General features: G+C 39.1%; 1 protein-coding gene across 1 annotated transcript; it reads right to left on the minus strand.

Annotated features, from left to right (window-relative positions):
- Positions 1-4,694: 4,694 nt before the first annotated feature.
- LOC105750316 (alpha-1,3-mannosyl-glycoprotein 4-beta-N-acetylglucosaminyltransferase C-like) lies at positions 4,695-14,871 on the minus strand. Its single transcript, XM_012547786.3, is given in 5 exon segments — positions 4,695-4,977; positions 4,980-5,192; positions 5,195-6,067; positions 7,751-7,901; positions 14,764-14,871. Coding segments are annotated over 5 exon segments (1,419 nt in total). The 3' UTR covers positions 4,695-4,903.
- Positions 14,872-23,696: the final 8,825 nt, after the last annotated feature.

The following is a 23,696-nucleotide window of genomic DNA, read 5'->3' on the forward strand; positions in this document are numbered from 1 at the left end:
TCTCGATTGAAATGTATGATCCTGTGATTCCCCATGCTAAGCACAATAAATAGTTATTATACACGTGGGGAGAGATGAAGTCCTCGGTCAGGCACCATATCATGTTCTCTTTGGAACAGCATGAACTCAAATTTTATATGCAAGTTCAGCAGGTTATAGATAACATCAACCAGGAAGTTGTCAAGGAGACTAGGGATTTCAGAGAAAGCTGAGCAGGCATGAAATGAAAATAGAAAAGAAGAAATCACTTTGAAGCAGGGGTTCTTATAGGACTCCATTTCCTTCTACATTGAGGCATCCTCTTCATTTCTCTCCCAGCCCTATTGCTGACTTTTTGGACTTTGAAACCCTGCTTCTGTGCTGGGGTTTCTTGAAGGTAGAGACTGCTTTTATTTTTCTTTGTATTTATATTCCCAGTTCTTAGTACAGTGCCCAACATATAGTAAATACTTAGTAAATTATTTCCTTCTTTCCTTCCCTCTTTCTTCTCTCCCTCCCTCCCTCCTTCTTTCCTTCCTTCCTTCCTTCCTTCCTTGCTTCCTCCCTCTCTCCTTCCCTCCCTCCTTCTCTTCCTCCTTCCTTCCTTCCTTCCTTCCTTCCTTCCTTCCTTCCTTCTTTCCTTCCTTCCTTCCTTTCTTCCTTCCTTCCTTCTTTCCTTCCTTCCTCCTTCCCTTTCTCCTTCCCTCCCTTCTTCCCTCCCTCCTCCTTCCCTCCCTTCTTCCCTCCCTCCCTCCTTCCTTCCTTCCTTCCTTTCTTCCTTCCTTCCTTTCCTCCCTCCCTCCTTTCCTCCCTTCCTCCTTTCCTTCCTTCCTTCCTTCCTTCCTTCCTTCCTTTCCTCCTTCCCTTTTTCCTTCCCTCCTTCTTTCCTTCCTTCCTTCTTTCCTTCCTTCATTCCTTTCTTTCCTTCCTTCCTTCCTTCCTCCTTCTTCCCTTCCTTTCCTCCCTCCTTTCCTTCCTTCCTTCCTTTCTTCCTTCCTTCCTTCATTCCTTCCTTTCCTCCTTCCCTTTTTCCTTCCCTCCTTCTTTCCTTCCTTCCTTCCTTCCTTCATTCCTTCCTTTCCTCCTTCTTTCCTTCCTTCCTTCCTTCCCTCCTTCTTTCCTTCCTTCCTTCCTTCTTTCCTTCCTTCCTTCCTTCCTTCCTTCCTCCTTCCTTTCCTTCCCTTCCTCCTTCCTTTCTCCTTCCCTCCCTTCTTCCTCCTCCTCTTCCTTCCCTTCCTTCTTCTTCTCCCCCCTCCCTCCCTCCTTCCTTCCTTCCTTCCTTTCTTCCTTCCTTTCTTCCTTCCTTCCTTTCCTCCCTCCCTCTTTTCCTCCCTCCCTCCTTTCCTTCCTTCCTTCCTTCTTTCCTTCCTTCCTTCCTTCTTCTTTCCTTCCTTCATTTCCTTATGCACTTTCCGTCCTTGCCTTTTCATCTTCGCTGGACTTACTTAATCAGCAAATTCACTGCTAGTAGCTTCCATACCATGATCTTGCTTCATACTTCCATACAAGCTTCCTTAACACTTCCTTACTGTCCTTGTTACCTTACTATCAGAGAGAACATCCTTCTTCTTCCTTCCTTCCTTCTTGCAGTTTCTCTCCTTCCTTTCCTTCCCTTTTTCCTTCCTTCCTTTCTTCAACCATTGTAGCACTTCAGGAGCTTCCTCTTGAGGTAGGACTTTTGCATCTCTTGGGCTAGAATTAGGTGACTATAGAATTAGTAGATTCATGAGTCAGTGGCACTCCAATGCCATTGAAATCTAATAGCTTCCAGTATTGTAATACAAGTCTAACAAACTTTTTCTGTCCCTAGGTTCGATACCTATTTGACTCTAGTAGCAGAGGAAAGATTATAAACAGGCACTTACTCACTTGATCTACTTGGTGGACAAAATAATGAGCAGTTTCCTCACTTTACCTTTTTTCCCTTTTCCCTCTTTTCCTTCAAACACACATGTACATGCAAGGAGAGCTTTCCCTCTGGTGGATGGTATGGATGTGGTTGGGCCATCTCCTTGGAATGTAACATTTAGGTAAGCCACCAGAATCACTCATTGTCCTGATCAGATCCATTTGGCCACCTTCAACTGCATTTCCTCTGAATACCTTCTACTAAAAGGGTTGTTAGATATTCAGTAAATCACTTATTTATTCCTGAGTTCTCCTATTTTGCTTCCTCAGTGTGGCCCCAAACAATTTATTAAATAGGCACTGTAGTAAAATTGTATTACTTTGGAAAACAAAAATAAAATGCGACAGCAAGGACCATCACATTTGAACGCATTCACTCAGATTCTCCCACTGATTTCTGTGCCATAAACAATTAGACTAATGAACCCAGTTCCTTGAAAGGTAAGTGTTTTTAAATGCCTCCCCACAAAATCAAAATGAAGGGGCAAGAAATCATCTCATTGTTTTCAGCTCCTTTTATCCCTTACATGACTTTTGAGGAATACTCTTCTTATAACTAAAAAGTTCAGTTAGTCTGTCAGTAAATACTTCTGAATTCTTGGGAGTAATTCCCTATTTCAGGCTCCTGTGCTCAGAAGAATATATTTTGGTGTTGCATTTATGCACCATGGCAGTCCAAATTCAGAAGAGTAGTATTGAGATCCAGAGACAGAGACACACAGAAGCAGAAAGATCTAGAAGGAATGGAGCTTCCTCTCTCTGTCTCTGTCTCTCTCTGTCTCTCTCTGTCTCTGTCTCTCTCTCTCTGTCTCTCTCTCTCTCTGTGTCTCTCTCTCTCTGTGTCTCTCTCTCTGTCTCTCTCTTCTCTCTCTCTCTCTTGCTGTCTCTCTCTCTCTCTTTCTCTCTCTCTCTCTCCCCATCCCTGTCCTTCTTTCCCTCCTTCCTCTCTCTCCTCTCTCTCTCTCTCTCTCTCTCTCTCTCTCTCTCTCTCTCTCTCTGTCTCTCTTTCTCTCTCTCTTACATACACACACAAACGTAACAAGAAAGACATATAAAGAAGAGAAAGAATGACAAAGAATGAAGGAAAGAATGAAAGAAAGATACATAGACAAAGAGAATCAGAGAGAAGTAAAGCTTCATGACTCCTTAAAAAAAATCCCAGCTGATTATGACAACCAGTCTCTGACAATTGTCTTTTGTGGTGACCCCAAATCCTATTTTACTTCATGCTTTCAACTTTGTTTGGCACCTAAAGAAATGGAAAATTACAGCTAGTACTATAGGAGTAAATGTCTCAGGAAAAGCCATATATCTTCTTTCTAAGGATCAACCTACCCAAAGCTCTGAGAAGCTAATCACCACTTTTTCCCTGGGCATTTGGGGATGAATTCTTAATCCATGGCAACCCATGAAACAAAGAAAAATAATAATATAGTTTTGTACAGCCCCTCTTTACTTCAGCAGTGATCATTGTAGAGTTGTAAGAAAATTAGAGCATGAAATTAAGACTAACAGGTTTTTAAAACATGTAAAAACATGATCTTAGCCTTTGGTAATTTCTTGAGAGATCTTTGTTCAATAACTATTATGTGGACGTGATTCCAGAAGAACTGAACCATATCAATCTTGACTTTCTCAACATAAGTGAAATCAAAAACAAAAAGAAAATCATAGCTAAAGGAAAGGCCTACTCACAAGTTTTATTTGGAGGAACAAATATAAGGGTTGCCTTTATAATGAGTCCAAAAGCAATAAGAAATATTTCTTGGGATGCTGGGTCATCTTGAGTTGAAATGCTCGTTATAAGTATTTGTGAAAAGAGCGCATGAAAAGAATCACACATAAATATCTATCACAGATGATGAAATGGAGAACTTCTATGAATACCTTGATAAGATATTCCAAATTAAATTAACATATACTTTGAGACTTGATGCCTTTAATATAAAGATGGAAGTATAGGCAAGAATGATAGAAAATTTCTTGGAAAATATATTCAGGGGTTAGGAATGAGGGAGTCCAGAAACTTATAGATTACATCAAAGCCTCATATCTATTCATGATGATTACTTCCTTTGAGGAGAGAATTGGGAAGTGATAAATATGATACTTTTTTTTTTTTTTACAATAACTGAATAACATTAGCAAATACCTTGATTTTTACTAATTGAAGTATGCTGTTATAAGTAAAGAAGGCCACAGTTAAACTGGTTTGGTCTTACCATGTAACAACTTGAATATAATGTCCAGTTGTAAGTGCCATATTTTAGAAGGGATATTGCTAAAATGGAGGATAACCAAAGGAGGGCAAACCAACATCGTGAAGGAGATTGTAATCCATTCTGTGTGATGATCAGGTGAAGGAAGTAGGAATTTTCATCCAAAGAAGATGAAATATGGTGGTATAGGTTATGTTAGTAGGCTTCAACTATTTAAAGGATATCATGTGGGAGGAAGACTAGGTTTGCTCTCTTTGGCCATGGAGGTCAAAACTGGGACCAATAAATGAAAGTTTAGGGAGACAGATGTTGACTCAATTTAAGGAAAAAACTTTCTAACAATTAGAATCCCACCAAACAGAATGGGCTACCTTTGGGAACAGGTAGTCAAGCCACACCAAGCCAAATCAACAAACATTTTTTTAATGTACTTACTAGTATCAGGGCCTGTGTTAAGCATTAGGGATATCAAGAAAAGCAAAAACAGTTCCTGTCCTTAAGGACCTCACAATCTATGTAGTTAAGTTTCCTTTCACTTAAATATCTTCAATAAGAGGTCAGATGAATTAGAGATATTATAGAAGAAATTCATGCTTTGGTAACCTCTGAGATTCTTTTCATCTCTTGTGACTCTATGATTCCTATGATATTAGTGGGTAAGATAAAGACAATTGAAAAATCAAATAAGGAGTTCAATCAAGTTGCCTCTGTCCTATACAGCAGGGACAAACTTTAATAGTGATTTCAAGATTTTCATTTTTCTCTCATGTTAATTTAAACCCCAACCCTCAGTTCCCTCAAATCATTCTCTCAGTTTCCTTCTACTGCTCAGGCTTGCTCCAAATATTAATGTGCTTGATCATTACTTTGCATGCTGAGAGGTACTCACTACTAGCTTCAGGCAGCTTACCTTCTTTCCTGTCTTTTTGTTTAGCATCTTATGGTCCAGCTTCCCATTTACCAGTGACCCCAGCAGAATGTAGTGGGTACATGCTTTGGGTTCTCCCTTGGGATCATAGCCTAATTCTACTTTCCCACCTTTCAGCTTCTCATTATTTTCCTGGTCTCTACCTGTCAATATCTGCACCGGGTTACCGTGGCTGCCTTGGCCAAAACCACAGTTAAATGACTGCCAGCCTTAGGTTCCAATATCCAGAGGAACCCTCCTTCACCTAGGATGTAGGCTTTTTGGGGAGAAACATGATTTAAAATCTGCAAATTACTGTAGACAGTTGCAGGTGGGTTGTTGGGTGGCTCCTCTCCCTCTTTATTATTGATCTTTTCATACTCTGGTTTATTGACACTGCCAGAATTGAAGGAGAAGCCCATTGGAGAGAAGAGGGAGGGGCTGAATTGGATGCGGCGGTTCTGGTCCAGCAGCTTTTGGAAATGGTAGAGAAGTACTTCAGGGGGAGTCTCCCTGAAGAGGAAGAAGAGGTGAGCCAATCTGGGGAGGTCGCTGGAATGCAAGAGTTTGCCAACAAAGCCCCACGTAGAGAATTCCATTAGCACCCAGTCATCGCTCTCCCAGGTCACTATCTCTCTCCTTATGCAGGTAATAAAATTGGGCAAACAATGGGCATGATCTTCAATCAGCAGGAAATACTTAGAGAGATGGACAGCAAAATTCATGAGTAAGGCGTGGGCCACATTCTGATTAAATTGGTCTGTACTGGAGTAAGCTTCATTAAGGTTAGTTTTTAGGGTCCTCATAGGAGAATAGGGGGTAGATAAGGAACAGATGACCAGCAACTCCACTGCCAGTGTTTGCTGACTAAAGGTGTTGATAATGTCAGTGATGGTCTCATTGAACCAAGTAGAATCAAGGACAGTCAGATAGAGCAGCACTAGGATATCCTTTAGGTCATCCTTGGAGGAAGTAAGGAACAATTACTTCAAGGTACTCATGAGGTAGTTGTTCTGGGAATGCTGCATAGAAGATAGACCTACAGTCATCAGCTCTAAGAAGGAAACATCATAATAGAGTTAGTAGCAGAAAGTGATAAAAAATAAGTTTTTATAAATTTTTTTATAAATATAATTTTTATAAATTTGACCCAGTTCTCTATATATTTGAGAAATGAGGCTTTATTTGAGATACATATTGCAAAAATTTTCCCCAAGTTTTAATTTTGCTCACAATGGTTTTTTTTATTCAAAAAACTTTTTAATTTTATTTACTCAAAGTTAGCTATTTTACATTTTGTAATGCTCTTTATATTTTCTTTGGTCCTAAATTTTTCTGCTATCCATAGATCTGACAAATAAACTATGGCATGCTCTCTTAATTTGCATGGGTAAGGTTTGAGATACTTGCTGTGAACTTTACCTCAGCTTCCTTCTTTTCTCTTCATGATTTCTTTTCTCCCTTCCTTGGGAGATGAACGAGATCAGGTAATACTACTTTACTTAGAGGCTTAAGTTAAATATCCATTTATTTGCTCCTTATGACAACTGGTAGGGAGATTATGGGTCTAGGATCCAGGAGTGAGGAGAATGTGAAGGGGAATAAGAGTGGAGCAGAGATAAGTTTTGCTTACTTCAAAATATGCTTGGAAATAGCTTTGGCCCAGTTTCTCAGAACTGTCCTTTGTGCCACAAGTGATAGATGGTATTATCTCCCATTTGCCTTATTTCTTTCTTATATGTCTATAGTTATTTGTATGTTGTCACTCCATTAGAGAAGGGACCATGTTTTTGCCTTTCTTTGTATTCCCAGAACTTAGTACAAAATAGGCTCTTTTAAAAATGCTTGTTGAATCACTGACTGACATAAATAGATAAAACTTGGATTAGATGTTTATAGAGTCCTATAAGGATCCCATCCCTATGAATTTCTTCTCTTAAAAAAATAATTCAAAACCTTAAAAACAACTTTTGGTTTCATATTACCTGCATTTCCCAATGAAACTCTACTAAAGAACCTTAAAGCAAAGGATAGAAATGAGGAGGAAAAATAGTTCAGGAAAACTAACCAACATATAGGAAAGGTTGGATTTTATACACAGTATTCCACACATTCATTTCCTACTCTGCATCTTCCAAGAATAAAATATTTAGGCTTTCTCATCTTTTCCTTCTCTTTTTATGCAGCTCTTTTGCCATGGGTTTTCCTTTTACACTCCCCTCCCATCTCCCTCTTTCCCAAACCCCTGTAAGAATACACTTAGCATAGAATGACTAGAGGACAGATCAAGCTTGATGGTGGAAGAAAGCAGGGCTTAATGTTACTGGTTTTAATGTAGCCTGAATTTGGGGAAAATAATAGACCCAGATTCCATGTTTCTACATTTAAAGTCTCATGGACCACAGTCCTGTACAATATTTTTTCCTCTTTACCTCTCTTCCCCCAGCCTTCTTTCTTTTCTCCTTTTTACCTAATATCTTCTAGTCAGCTGTTATACCCTTTACCCTCCTGAGGGCTCTAGGCTTCCTAAGTGGTGAGATGGCTAAAGTACTGTGCTAGGATCAGAAAACTTCCATTGGAACCCTGCCTCAGACACTTGTGTGACCCAAAGTTATGTTTAAGTCTCAGTTTACTTATTTGTTAAATGAGAGGGCTGCGTTTAGTGACCTTGAAGATCCCTTCCTTATTTATATCTATGACCCCTACTGTCTCTCCAGGTTCTCTTGAGGCAACTTACTTTTCCTTCTGGGCAGGGTTCCAACCAAGTGTTGATAGGAGGCATTAAAAATCTCTGAGGGGTTCTGGATTTCTTTGAAGATCCTCAAGTGACTTTTGCTCACAGAGGTGATCTGTTCCTGTGCAATCATCCAAGCCATTTTCTTTTCCTCCTGGGGATGGGAGTAGTTTCAGCCTTCCCAGCACCCCACTTAAGAGCCTCCAGGGATGTAGTCTTCAAAGTGGGGAGTTCATCTGACCCAAAGGGGGTTGTATGAATCACCCAATTGGGCTTTTCTTAGTGATGTCAGGTTTTGGGGCATTATTTCCAACACACTCACATCTACCTTTTCTCCCTAACATTTCCTTTCCCCCTCCATTGTGCAAGCTTCCAATTTCTTCTGTTCTGGAGGTAGTTATTATTTATTTATATATACACAATAACAATGACACAGGGGCCAAAACAGTTTTAATCCTGCTTTATTTTTACCAACTGCCTTTCTTATTTTCTCTCTCTTTCCCCCAATCTTTCCTGCCTCTTCCCACTCCCAATTCTCCTAGTAGCTGCTTTGGGGAATGAAGACTTGAATAATGAAGTGACTAAGTGGGAAAGAGGATGTCTTCACTCAGATTTACAACCTTTCTGTCCTCACTCTCACTGTCCCCATAATGTCATATGATTTTGTGATCCCCTGATTTGTCTGTTCTAACAATAAGTCAGTAATCCTAAATCTTCTGGCTTTGCAGTCTGCCTCAGAGACTTCCCACACTTCCAATCTAAGAACAACAATCTATTTGATTCTGACTGGACTACTCCCAATTCATTGCTGACTTCAGGATATTCTGATGGACCAAACTTCTGAGAAAATAGTGATAATCTCATCAGTGATAACCAAACTCCAGGGACCTCTCTGAGCTGTAGAATTAGCATGTCAATGATAGAAAGCTGGATAAATATGTCTCCTTGTTTCTGTTTGTCTGCTGAATTCTCTTAGAATTCAGTCCAATTGTAATAGCATTACAATTACAACAAACCATGCCCATTGGCTAAGGCCTTGGGTTCAAGCCTGCAAATTCATTTGAAACACCTTGTGATACTGGTCTATGACCTCAAACTTTTGGGGTCTCCTTCCCCACATCAACATTTGGTGGCCCGTATGGAGAGATTTGGCCTCCCCTGGCTTGATTCCCTCCTTGTCAAGGTAAGCTTCCCATGGTTTTATCCCACAATCCTATAGTGGGACACCTCAAGCCACTGGGAAAAGCCTTGTCTGGGTTCTCATGAGCTCCATGCTCAGCAAGTTTCCTTGACTGGGGTTATCCAGACTGGGAAATTCTTGCAATTTTTAGCAAAGTTCCTAAGGAACCTTTGCCACTCTTTCACATTCTTTGGGACGCTAGAGAAGACTGAAGTGCCATAAGATAGCTTTTGGCAAAATTTTACCGCTTTTGGCAAAGATAGGACAATCCTCTTTTACGTCATTTTGTCTGTGTCTGCATCTCTGTGCAAAATGTCTGTCATGTTTGTTCTGTGAGTTAGATTTTGTTACCTGGAAAGATTAAAAATGCAACCAGCAAGAAAATAAAGAATTTCTATAATGTAGTTAGAATGCTGGGGAAATTTCTTAAAAAGCCTACCAGAGCTGAAGTCTGGTCAAGATAGAGGCTACACAAAAAAGTTAGCTAATTAAACTTAAAATAACATCTTTGTAGACTCTCAAAAGTTTTGAGAGCAAAACATCTTAGCAAATTCTCAAAAGCAATAATTAAGAAGTTTGGCAATTAGTAATTTTAAGATTTCAAGAAACATTTCTGACATATTGGGGATAATTCCAGGAATTTACCCCATTCTGAAAGAAAAGACAAGGAAAAACAAACCAGTATATAGCAACTTTTTGCTAACCTTACCTTGACTTCTATTTGATCCAGAGTTCCCCTTCTGCTCCTTTGAGAAAGCACCCCAGAAGGTATTAAGGGACCCTTTCCATTCTACTCCCCAGAGTAGTCCTGAGTATATGTCAGTTGTGGGATCAGTGTAATCCAAGTCTCTCTTGTTTGCTAACCCCTCTCATCTCAGATTAGATTAAAACTCAAATTCTGTTTCACCTACAGAAATAGGGGAAGCAGCCTGTGGGGATCCCACACAACCTTCCCCAAATACTTCCCTAATCCATCTTGGGGAAATGGGAATGGAATGGGAATCAGGCTCCGTGGTCAGCTTTCCCTGGGCCCTGGCACTTGAACCTACCATCAAAGGGATATCCTGGCACCAGTCACCCCAGCTTTCAGCAGGTTCTGCCTGGGAAGAATTTGGGTAACCCTGGCAGCCCCCAGAAAGCTAGTCAGCCTCTGCAGTTGGTAAAATCACCATTCTCTCTCTCAATTGTGGATATGTATTGGTTATGTAATTTATGGCAAATTGCTTTGTCTCTGCCCAGTTTTCTGATTTGTTAAGAGAAATAATGTTGTGAAGACCACATGATTGTAAAAGTGCTTAGCATAAACATGCTATATGAATGTTGACTGCTTTATTGGATATAATTGCTTCATATTTGATAACTTTGTTTTTTTTAATGTGACCAACAGATAAATGATTTCTATGTGTGTGTAAAGTAATTTGGACATTTGTTTGAGATATGATAGTAAAAGCAATTTTAAAGGAAAACCCACTAAAGGGATCTATTTGCACTGATAGTGTTAACAGAAGAGTTTTGGAACTTTAGGAAAACAGAAAAGCATTTTGTCACTACTTTCAAAACTCTAGTTATCTAAAGTCAGACTTCTGAGGGCCCTGTCAGTAAAAACTGGCATCTTAATCCTTCTCTTCACTCACAAAAGAAAAATGATTTGTGTGATTTGGAAAATAACCAAATTGTAATTCAGTTTGTCTAGGCTCATTAACTAAAGTTAAGTCAATTTTAAAATTTCTTTTTGCCTTGGAAGGGGCAAATCCAGGGCTACATAACCCCCCATCAGTGCACATGGCCAATATGAATTAGTTGTATCTTGATCTGCAGCCCCACCTGAGAGGCTTCTCTGACTGCAGCCATACAAACTCTAAACTTCCAGCCCTCCCCCCACCCACGAAGGCATGTGAAGTTTTTTTTTTTCCCTAAATACACCACAGTCTTATCAGTTTAAGATCCTGAAAGCTAACCCAATCTCTTGCTCCAGCCTTAGCCCTACCTAATGAAAGGTGGGTCAAGTCCTAGGGGTCTTGATTCAGGCCCAGACCCCTTGCTTACTTTTCCAAGAACTTTGGTGTCTTTGGGGTGACCCTCTCACCTCAGAGCAGTGGCTGCCACAGCCCTTCTGAGGAAGCCTCTAAGCTCACCCTGGGCCAACCATTGGAGGTTCTAATTCCCCATCAGGTTCAGAGCATTTTTGCCCTCACAGAGTTTTAGAATTGGGGAAAGGAATGAGATTAAACATCTATGCTGACTCCAAAGACATTTTTCATATTTTGCATGTTCACAGGATTATATGGAAAGAAAGGGGACTTTTGACAGCAAAAAGTTCTATTAAATATGCAAGAGAAACAGGCTTGCAGATTCAGCTGTCCCCACTGCTGCCCATTTGCCCCTGACCATGGCACCTTTACTTCCCCAGCTCAGAAGAAAAGGGACACACCCTTTCTCCTTCTGGGTGGTTTCAAACATCCTCAGGCCAGTTTCTAATCCCAGAGGCAAGAAGTGGGAACTTCTTTTGGCCTACCAACCTCTTTGCAGAGTGATAATGGTCCAGTCTTCACCCTCAAATAATTCAAAAGGTATCTGAAGCACTTAAGATTACCTTTCTTTCTTTCCTTTCTTTTCCTTTCCTCCTCCCTCTCTCCCTCCTTTCTTCCTTCCTCCCTTCCTTCTCTTTCTTTCTTCTTTCTCTTTTTTTCTTTCTCTCTCTTTCTGTTTCTTTCTCTCTTTCTTCCTTCCCTTCTCTCTCTCTCTCTCTCTCTCTCTCTCTCTCTCTCTCTCTCTCTTGTTTTTTACTTTTTCCAGATGAAACAATACTCCAAGGATGAAAGCTTTGCTCCTAGTATTTTCCCTCCAGCTCTCTTGGTATCACTTTGTGGGCCCGGCCACTGGGGAGATAAACTCCTTAGTTTTTTGTCAGGCTAGGGAACTCTGTGAGCAATGGGGACATTTAGATTGCTGGGGGTGCCCTCAGCATCCCCAAGGCCCACAAATATAACCTGATGCATTATTTGCAAAGGCCTCATTCCCAAATGTCACCATCCCCACCCTGAGGCCTTCCTATTTGTACTAGCTACCCCCTAGGGGAATAACTTTAACCTGACTATCCCTTGTTTTCTTTTCCAGAAAGTATCTCTTACCCACATAATTGTAAAATATTCACTCCAAAATTATTCTGTATTCATTGGGGTTTGCGAATTCTTTTGCAAAGTCTGCAAACCATCCAGACGATTCTATTGCTGTCAGAGGATCTCTCAACTATCATCGCTCATATCTCAACAGTTTTATATTACTCTCTAGAATGGTTGGATCAGTTCACAATTCCATCAACAATGTATTAGTGTCCCAGTTTTCCCACATCCCATCCAACATTCATCATTATCTTTTCTTGTTATCTTAGCCAATCTTAGAGGTGTGTAGTTAATTAACACTTTTGAGATCTGTTATTTATCCCAACATGGTTTAGCCTGTCCATAAAGATGCTTTTACCAAAGTGTGACCAAGGTACATACTACAGTGTCTTAAAGCCACGGGTGAGAGATAGGAGAAAGGTAAACTCCAGAGATGAATACACAACACTGGAAGGGTTCAGCAAGCCCTCCCATCAGAGGTTACAGTTTTCCTTGACTATCTCATACATTCAGTGGAGGTATGTGTGTGTGTGTGTGTATGTGTGTGTCTGTGTGTGTGTGTGTGTGTAAGAGAGAGAGAGAGAGAGAGAGACAGAGACAGAGAGACACAGAGAGACAGAGAGATAGACAGAGACAGAGACAGAGAGAGAGAGAGACAGAGAAACACACAGAGAGACAGCGAGATAGAGACAGAGAGAGAGAGAGAGAGAGAGAGAGAGACAGAGAGACAGAGAGACAGAGAGAGAAAGAGAGCGAGAGGGAGGGAAAGAGAGAAGGAGGGAAGAAGGAGTAGGGGAGAGAGAGACTTTTAGATCTAGTCTCTCTACTTGTGTGGAATAGTGGTGTCCACAAAAATAATCTGAGACTCTCAAAAAAGCAAAAAGGGATTAATTATAATCTTGTGAGAAAGGGCATCTCCCAAGTTTGTTAGTAAAGGAGTGTAAAGCATAACTTTGAAACATAAGATTAAATTAGCCTAAATGCAGAAGACCCCAAAGGCTCCACCCCTGACCCTTTCTCCCATTGTTTGGGGGAGTTCAGGCTTACATTGTAATCAAAGAAATCTAACCCAGAAACAAAAGAATACAAATCAATAATAATAAACTCTTAATATAAGTTTTCCTAGAGAACTGATATATAAGCAGATGTAGAATTCAAAGTTATCATCACCTTTAAAAGAAGCACTTAAATGACAATTAAGAAGTGGTGGGAAATAGGAGGGGACAATAACTGCAACTTTTAAATTAAAGTATAGCTTAAGACTTTCCTATGAGAGTGTCTTCACCCAGTTAATTTCATACATACTGAACTCCAGTCTGCCGTCTGGACATTTCAAACTGGATGTCCCATAGGTATCAGAAACTCAGAATGTCCAAAACAGAACTCCTTACTTTCTCACCTAAACCTACTCCTCTTCCAAATTTCCCTCTTATTGTTGAGAGTGTAACATTGTCCTTCCAATCACCAAGATTTACAATCTCACCTTCACCATCCTCACTTTCACCCCATATCATCTCACCAGTTACTAAACTATCTATTCATTCTCTCTTCATTTACATAGCCCTTACTCTAGTTCAAAAACTGGAAAACTATAATAGCCTCTTATTTCATCTCTCTCAAATCTCCTCCATTCTGATCAATCCTCCAAAGAGCTGTCAAAGGGGTTTTTCCTAAAGTACACCTTCCTGTACTTCCTGTACTGTTACCTTGAGTATGACATTGCTGACATTTTCATGTCACTTCTTCAGGACCAAACTCGACCAGCCTCCACAAGCTTTGAGAATATTGATTTCGCTCTCTCTCTCTTTTTTTTTTTTTATTTAATAGCCTTTTATTTACAGGATATATGCATGGGTAACTTTACAGCATTAACAATTGCCAAACCTCTTGTTCCAATTTTTCACCTCTTACCCCCACCCCTCCCTAGATGGCAGGATGACCAGTAGATGTTAAATATATTAAAATATAAATTAGATACACAATAAGTATACATGACCAAAACGTTATTTTGCTGTACAAAAAGAATCAGACTCTGAAATATTGTACAATCAGCTTGTGAAGGAAATCAAAAATGCAGGTGTGCATAAATATAGGGATTGGGAATTCAATGTAATGGTTTTTAGTCATCTCCCAGAGTTCTTTTTCTGGGCATAGCTGGTTCAGTTCATTACTGCTCCATTGGAAATGATTTGGTTGATCTCGTTGCTGAGGATGGCCTGGTCCATCAGAGCTGGTCATCATATAGTATTGTTGTTGAAGTATATAATGATCTCCTGGTCCTGCTCATTTCACTCAGCATCAGTTCGTGTAAGTCTCTCCAGGCCTTTCTGAAATCATCCTGTTGGTCATTTCTTACAGAACAGTAATGAGAATATTGATTTCTCAACAAGAATGCTTCTCCCGCCACCCCAATTTACTTTGCTCAGATTCTCCCAAGGCCTAGTTCAGATTCTCCCTATTTCCTTTGCGATAATCGCTCTCAATTATGAGAATCAAATGAGCTAATAATATTTGTAAAGCTCTCAACACAATGCCTGGCATATAGTAGGCATTATGTAAATGCTCCTTTCCTTCCTTCATTAAATCCCTAGTCCTCCATTCTGAATTCTTACAGCATAAGCAGTCTCCATTTCATTACACAATATGAAATTTGATAGATTCTGCCTTACATTGCCCCTTATTGTTTTCACTACACTGTTGGCTGTCTTACTCACCAGAACCTGAACTTCATCAGTGTCTGTGATAGCACCCAGGCTGAGGAGGAACCCCGGGAGAATGGATGCTGTAAAAGCCAGGAGAGAGCATCGAGTGGAACAGTGCATGGGGCTGCAGGGGAGATTCAGCTCTAAAAAGGAAATTGAGTAGAGCCTGAGATTCAGAATGTGTGGTCTGGGAAGTTCCTATCGCTACAGAAATTTAGAGCATCTTTTTACCTCTTTTGGAAGTCCCTCCTCCCTTCTACCATTTGATCACCCAAACCGTTAGCTCTCTTTCACCCCATAAGATCAATGTACAGAGAAAATAACCTCATGGCACAGTGGATACAGTGCTGGGCCTTGAGCCAGTCAAATCTGACCTCAGAGATATATGCAAGTCATTTAACCCCATTGGCTCCAGTTTGTTCTTCTGTAAAATGAGTTGAAGAAGGAAATGGCAAACCTCAAATGGGGTCAGGAAGAGCTGCACAAGTTACTGAACAGCAGAACAGACACTTTGCCACCTAGTGAAAGAGATTGATTCTATATGGCCCTTGTCTGCTTCTGCCTACTTTTGCTTCTCCTACACCCTCAGAGTCTTATGGATGATTCGTCATATGTTTCTGGAAATCAATGTATCAGTGAAATTTGGGCAGGCTTTTAAGGAATGATTACAGAGGGATTACAGAGGGTGGGATTGGGGTATTCAAGGGGTGTCATTCTTGGAGTAGGGAAATGTAGTAGAAAGAGCAGAGTTACAAACCAAGAAGGGGGCAGGGGATAAGAATCCTCTCTCAGCCCCAGACCATCAAGCAGATAGTTATAATTGGGTTATGTAATGCACATTCTTCCTCTAATTCCTCACCATCTGTTCAATTGTCCATGAACCTCCCCTTGACCTCTTTAGAAAAGGATTGGAAAGGAGATAGTTACCTGGTTCGAGATAAAGATGGAACAGCTTGTAACCTGGTTTCAAGCCACTCCACCTTTCTCTTTAAGGACAACAACCCACAGGTCTTACTTACTCTTCTTTGGCATCTACCTTCCCTTCCCTAGGGCTGAGGAAGAAGTATTCAATAAATGCATTGTAAAGAATTAAATAGGAAATCCAAACCAGTTCCAGTTCCTCAGAACCACTGCATGACTACACTGGCATGTAGTCAGTCTATTGCCTAAGTGCAGAGCATTTCAGAGACTCCAGAGTTCACCTAAAGATCCAAGAGAAGGGACTTTAATCTCCCACAGGTAGTGGAGTTAGGTCTGGACTCCTAGGGCCGGACACAGAGTTAGATGGGACCAGAATTTGTCTCATCTGATCTCTGGGATGACCAAATAAATTTATCATGACCCCTCCTAGGTGACAGTACCCTAACAACCATTGTTCCCTCTGAATAGAGACCAAGTCACAACTTCAACCTCAAGGGTCTGTGATTAGGGGGAACAGATGGTCATCAGAGAATCATTGACTTTTTTTTAATTTCAAAAATCATCTAATCCCACCCCATTATTTTATAGCTGAGAAAAATGAAATTCAGGGTAACTTAACTGACTTGCCCACCCACTATAGTTAAGACATGTCAGAAGCAAGATCTGGACCCAGGCCTGAGGTAGAATATTCTTGCCACAGTACCACACACTGACCTCTGTGATCTCCATCTTGAGACTAAGAAAAAGTTGAATATAGCTTTCTCACATTTATTCAGACTGGAAATGTTGGGGGAGCAGTAGCTACTCTCACCTCACTTTTCTCCCTGGGGTAGCTGAGAACCTCCTTCAGACAGGAGTCTTGGATAATAAAACATTTTAAGGACCATTGGGGAACCCATGAAGTTCACCTACTTCAGATGAAGAGCAGGATGTCCCTGGTAGATGAAGCTTCAGTCAACATGAGAACCCCCAGAAAAGCAGCTTATAAATTTCCTATGAGTAGAAGAAACTGTGGGTAGGGAAGGACATAAGGTCTTTCCTTCTGCTAATTCCCCTGTTGCCACATTATTTTGATAAATAGTATTTGGGAAGAAAGAAAGATATAAAGATTTTATTTTTTAAAACTAGGAACTTTTATGTCCAAATACTCCATTACACTTTTATCAGCTGTCAACCCCTTTTTCCATGTCAGTCTCTTTTCTGTAAAATGTGGATAATATAGTGCTTGGAAGTGGTCATAGGAAAGGTATTTGTGAGACTCAAAAGAGATAGTGAAATTTGTAAGGCACTAAGCAGTCTCAAAGTTCTATACAGGTGTTAGTTTTAGCCTCTCTCACCAGGTCTTCTGTCTAGAGATGACCATTCCTTTGGTTTTCTACTGTACCCCTTCCAAAACAATATTTATAGAAAAATTCAGGGGTGCCTGCTAACTGTTTCACATGAGAGGGGATATATTCAGAAGTAGTTTTAAGTTCAGTAATTAAGTTCATCATTAACGCTTTCTTAAGTTTGGACAATTAACAAAACAATAAATCAAGTCCTGGTGTGTAGCTATTTTCTACTTCTTAGGTATAAGTAAATATTCCCATTGAAAATTCAATAGTAGGGTATCTAAGATGGTTAAAGCTATTTCCAGCACATCTCTGCCATAAGACAGTTATGAAAGTCAGTCAAATAATCAGTCAATAAACATATTATATATCTCACCCTGTGTCTAAGCACTAGGAATACAAAATAGCCCACCTACCCCTCAAAAAATTTCCAGATAAAACCTAGTTCCTTCCTGATGAGGTCCTGAATGGTGTTTTGGATTGAGAGAAACTAAAGAATTGCTCCCTGAGGCAAGCAGGGAGAAGGCTCTGATAGAGATCAGTTTAACTTCATGGTTCCACCCTCTGGGGAGGTCATCCACTCTGAAATCCAAATTATGTTAGACTCCTGAGACCTACCCTCCTCAGAGATCTCTTGAGCAGTCTCATTTTGCCATGCCTTGTCAGAAATCCAAGTCACGTCCCTGAGTTTAAATTTTCCTTACATAACCTACTTATGGGCCATCCCATAGCTGCTTACTCTTTTTTGGGTCAGTCTGCCACAGCACTCTGCCTCGTGGTGATTTTCTCCTTACCCCTCCTCCCCCATGCCATGTGGTATCTCTCCTAACTCAAACCCATTTCTCTTTACGGCAAACTAAATCTTTGAGGATTTAGCCTACCAGCTAAAAACACGCCCCAGTCTCATGGGGATTCCCTTTTCTACTGAGTAATTGTGAGTTCCACTGAGGAACTTGTCTTTCCTATGCTCCCCCAACTCTATTTCATATTTACCATTCCCAGTGTCTATTGTACCCCTTCATTTTGCCTGTAACCTTTTGCCAAAGAGAATGACTATTGTGAATTCTTCATGTGACCAAACCCCAACTTTTGGTACCTATTATCATCTGGTGTCAGCATCACCCACCTCATTTGGTCCTCAAACCACATCATGCCTTCATAGAGCTTGCATTCTGCTAGTGATTTTCAGTGTGGTCAGAGGTCCCCTAGGGGTACCCAGTCCCTTTAAAATATTAAGTTGTTCTTTGCTTATTAAACTTACTCCTTTCTTTTTCAACTACATGTCTGTATGAAGCTAAATTTTTTTCTCATACTTCAACCAAAATACTATATCACAACAGATTGAATGCAGAAGCAGATATAACAATATCTGTCTTCTATTACTGGATATTAGGTAGACATTAAAGAAATTCACAAAAATCTTTAAGATAATATTGCTCTTCTCATTAAATTTGTTTTGGAAAATATAGCTATTTTCATAAAAATATGTTAATATGTAAGAGAATTGTTATTTTAAAACTAATTAAAATGCTGTATTTTAATTTTATTAACTTTAATTTCTAAAACACTAAATGCCAATAGATATAATTTACATAAAAAGTTTTGGGGGGGGTCCTTTAAAATTTTTTTAAATATAAAGAGGTTTTGAGATTAAAAAGTATAAGAACTCTATAGTCTAATGTGAGACACAAGTAAATAACCATATACTTATCATATATGTTTATGTATATATATGTACATGTACATATACATATACATGTTAAAAGGAAGGGCATGTCTCAGAGGGCAGACACTAGCAAGGGTAGGTCAAGGAAAGACCACCTCCAGAAGGTGAAATTTGATTTGCGTCTTGAGAAAACAGTAAAAACAATAGAAGCTTCAATATTTTCCTAATCATGCCTGAAATATTCTCCATTATTCACCAAGACTACTGATCTCCCTGGCTTCTTTTATGTCCTATCTAAAATCCCACCTTCTTCAGGAAGTTTACCCTCTCTTAATTATTTCCTATTTATTCTGAATCTCTAGCACTTAGCACACAGTAGATATTTAATATATTTTTATTGATTGTTGCTTCTCAGTTTGCTTTGTATAACTGTGTGGCTTTACCCATTTGATTGCAACCTCCTTGACGGTTTCTATATCACCAACTCTTAGCACAGTGCCTGGCACATAGTAAGTACTTAATAAATGTTTATTGATTGATTACTTGTGAAGATGTATTCCTTTTTGGAAAATCATTTGGGGGAGGCTTTCTTTAGCAGAGTGTCAAACCCTTCCTAATCTGGATCCAACCTGCCTTTCCAAACTTTTGTACATTCTTCCTCTTTGTGAAATCTTCATTCAACTTGCAGTTTCCTGTATACATAGTTCATCTCTGGCTTGCATTCTTTTAGGCCTGGAATGCTCTCCCTTTTCATTGCTCCCTCTTGGAATCCCTTGGGCCCTTCAAAGTTCTGCTCAAGGGCTGCCTCTTACACAAGTCTATCCTGATCCCCCCTAGTAATTCCACCCCAATTGATATTACTTTGAACATGTTTCATCTTTGTTCATATTGTTTCTCTCCAATTCTCTCTCCATCTCCCACCCAAATAAACACCAGCCCAAATATAAATCTTCTTGAAGTCATTAACAACTTTGGTTTTGTCTTTGTAGCCCCTTGAGTACAATTTTTAGTATGTATAGACCCTGAATAAATGTTTGTTGATTGATTTAGGGAAGGATATTTCTCTGTCCCCAACTCATTTACTCTGAATGTATATAATTTTTTTTTTTTTTTTGGCTGGGATAATAGAATGCAGTGCCTTTAGCACCTAATACAATGGCATTAATGTTTAATTTAATTTCTTTTTTTCTCTAGGAAATAACTTTCCTCATTGCTTTATCCATAATAACCTCTACACTGAATCTTAAGACTTCCTTGGGTGACACTGTGAGGCAGTAAAAATAGCCCTGGGTCTAGAATGAGAAAAACTTGAGTTATTCAAACTCAGTTTCTGCTCTTGAAATTTGGGAGATTTGAGGAAAATCTTCACCTATTTAGGGTTTGGTTTCCTCATCTGTAAAATGAAGGTTATCCTAGATCATTCAATTTTATATTATGGACATATATAATTATATAGAAGATAGATAAATAATGATTTGGAGGGAAAGACTTAGGAAATTGAGAAAAGCCTCGGGTAGAATGTGGCACTTGAGCAGAGACTCAGGATCAGTCCCTCTAATTTTTCAAACAAAGAACCCAAGGCTCAGAGAGACTTAGGAAGACCATACAGTAGCAAGTGGCAAAGCTAGAATTCAAATTGAGCATTTTTTCCACTGCACCTTCCAGTGGTTTTTCCTTCTGCCTTTTAGTAGCCTCTTCCCTCTGGGAATAAACAAAATAAATCTAACCTTCAATATGTCAACCTTCCAAATATGCTACTACTCCATCAGTAGCCGATATGGAAGGATGATAGGATCAGAAAAAACACCTGAAAAAGTTCCCAAAACTTTTTGCTAGAGAGCAACAGTGAAAGAGAAGACTGCTGCTCTATTCAGGACTTAAACTGATTGGAACTTACCTAGATTTAAGGAGAAAAATCTCATTGAGGGATTTGGTTTCTTTTAAAAGAAATACTCATGAGTGTTTCATTACTGAATTAAGCCCTAGAACCACATAATCATAAACTTGTGCTGATGATACATCTTTAACCCTCTTGTCAGGATATGGGAAGACACCATTTTTCCAGAGCTAAAGCCCAGCAAGCAAACGGTGACCTGAGCTTGGTATAACAACAATCCTTTGCACTGATCCTTGGAATGATTTCACTCTCCGGCAAAATCCCATAATTATCATGTTGCTTTGACCAACAGCAGGTGTTCTCTGACCTTGGACAAGCATCAGACAAACCTGAATCAATTCTGCTCACGAAGCCCTGCTGTGAATCAAACCTGCCACATTGTTGCTGTTACCCCCTCAAAGTCAGGGCTACAGTACACTGTGTATCCATTAGTGTAAGTATTGAGATACTCTAGAGTGGATCCAACACTAGAGGGGGGCCCCAGCACCTCTTAGCCTGGAAAACGTTTCCCTCATTTGGAAATTAAACTTTTCTTGGATTCCTGACTCTCCTGTCTCTAGCCCGTTCTGTTTGCCTCCCACCACCCACAGATTGGAGGCTGGTTTAGTCTGGCTGACGCTCTAAATGCATTGGCAATAGAACTACTATTTTCACATAGTATTACTGAAGTGGTAATAAAGGTGATAGGAATGATAATATAAAATAGATTGGGGAAAATATAATGGTCCAATTGACACAAAGAATTTATGTCATCCATCACAGCTTACAAAGATTTGCTATTTTATTTACACGAAATAGCTTCAGACCATGACAAAGCAAGGCAGTCTTAGGTGACTAAGCAATTTGCTTTTGGGTAACACAACTTTTAAAGTCTCAGGGGAGCACAGGCAGGGTCTGGGGAGGAGGAGGAGGAGCCAAGGAGGAGTTGGGGAGAAATCAGGGAGAGATGGAGTCAGATGGGATCTGCCTGGTTGACCAGGTCCCAGACCAATCTAAAGATGCACATTTTCCTCATCTGTAAAATGAGGATAATAACGGCATCTCTTTTCCATGATTATTGCAAGGATCAAATGAAATTATTTATAAAGTGCTCTATACTAATGAGATGTCAACAATTTTTAAATTTAATAGATTTTAAAAGTCAATTCTAAGGAGCAATTTAGCTCAAAAATTTAACAGAAGGCTACATATCAAATTGAATTTATATGCATACCTAACAGTCCAGGGCTCTCAACCTGCACATAAAAAGTGATATGATATTTTTTACTCAAGAATTGTTATACAATAAAGTAACAATAATAGAAATGCAGTATTTTAGTCAAATCATTGTAATTAGGCTATTCACTATATGGAAAATTAGGGAATTTAAACTGGAATTGCCTGCTTGAGTAGACTTGTTTCAGCCCTTGATTTTGGATAGCCTGAGGCACAATGTTTAACAGGATTTTCCACACTAGTGGGCATTCTTTTTTTTTTTTTTTTTTTTCCAAAATACACTACAGGTTGAAGTCAAACAAAATTATAACCAGGCTTTCATTATTATTTAATAAATTAATGAAGGTAGATTAAATCTTAAAAACAAAACAAAACAAAACAAAACCCTGGCAGGACTGACTTTGTTAAAAAAAAAACAAAGCAAAACAAACAGACTCAAACTTCACCAATTCAATTGACTGTCAAGTCTTTTAAATCTTTTAAATCAAGACTGTTAGATCTTTTAAAAGAACAAGAAAAATGTGGTAGCTTGATTGTGACTAGAATTATTACTAAAATATGGAAAACATAACTAGTCCAGGTTAATTTTTGAATATCAGAGACTTAAGTCTCCCTTGCTGTTAAGGTACATATATGAGTTCAGTTTGATAGCCTTCTATTAAGTTGTTGGCTTCAATCATTTAAATACAAACCTACCTAATACCTAAGGACAGCTAGGTGGCATAGCAGATATGATGAAGCCATCCCTTTAAATAATGTAAACAATTTAAAAGTGAAGACATTTTACTTAATTAGCAGGGTATGGTAGAGATGGGCTGAGTGGAGTTCTTTCCACCTTCTCTAACATGTGAAGGGAGAGCAGTCACCTCCCTGTCACATCTAGTGAAGGGGAAAGGGTGGATTATGCTCTCATATTCCAAGGAAAAATGATCTAAAATAAAACCATAAAATTATGCAAATAACTAGTACAGTTTTCAAAACCCAATTTCAGATAGTTCCAAAAATCCTAATCAAGAATCTTCAGAAGTGATAGCCAAATTGTAACTCTCAGAAGAATGTTTTTCTTTTTCTTTTTTCTCCTGTCCTTTTAAATATGGAAGCAATTTAAAGGTGAAAAGATTTCAAAACTATTTCACCTGTGTAAGGGAATTTTTATCTCTAATACCAAGCTCTTTTCCTGGGGTGGATTACCTTGCTGGCAAGAGAGAGAAAGATTATAAGCATGGGACTGAGAGCCCAGTGAGAGGGAAGGGTGCATCCCCTTCAGACTTTTCCCTTCCATCTCTTTAAGTAAATCTCTTCCTTTGTTTAAGGGAGAAAACAAGAGAAAACAAACTTAAAATTCAGATCATAGGCAATACCTAAATAATTTTAGGCAGAACTTCACAAAGCTTATATCATGTCTTTTAGTACTGACAAAATTTTAAAATGTATAGCTCATACAGTTTTACAAATGACACAATATACAATTTATTATTTTTTTCTTTTTTATTATAGCTTTTTATTGACAAAACATATGCATGGATAATTTTTCAGCATTGACCCTTGGAAAAACTTCTCTTCCAACTTTTCCCCTCCTTCCCTCCACCCCTCCCCTAGATGGCAGGTAGACCAATACATGCTAAATATGTTCAAGTATCACAATATACAATTTAGAAAGCAACATTTTATATAAACATATAAATTTACCAGAGACAACTTTGCTTAAAATCAGATTTAAATTTCCAGTAATAATATTTCAATATTAAAGACTAATGCACACATATTTATAAAATCTAATCAAATTCACAATTTTAATAATGATTGTCTTATACAATTATATAATTTCCAATTTAATTTAATTTGAATAAATTTCCAATTTAAACACAACTGTAAAGCTGCAATTTTGGAAGAAATTTTAAATGTCAGTTTTTCA

Source organism: Sarcophilus harrisii, chromosome 4 (assembly GCF_902635505.1).
Source record: "Sarcophilus harrisii chromosome 4, mSarHar1.11, whole genome shotgun sequence".
Classification (NCBI taxonomy): Eukaryota; Metazoa; Chordata; class Mammalia; order Dasyuromorphia; family Dasyuridae; genus Sarcophilus; species Sarcophilus harrisii.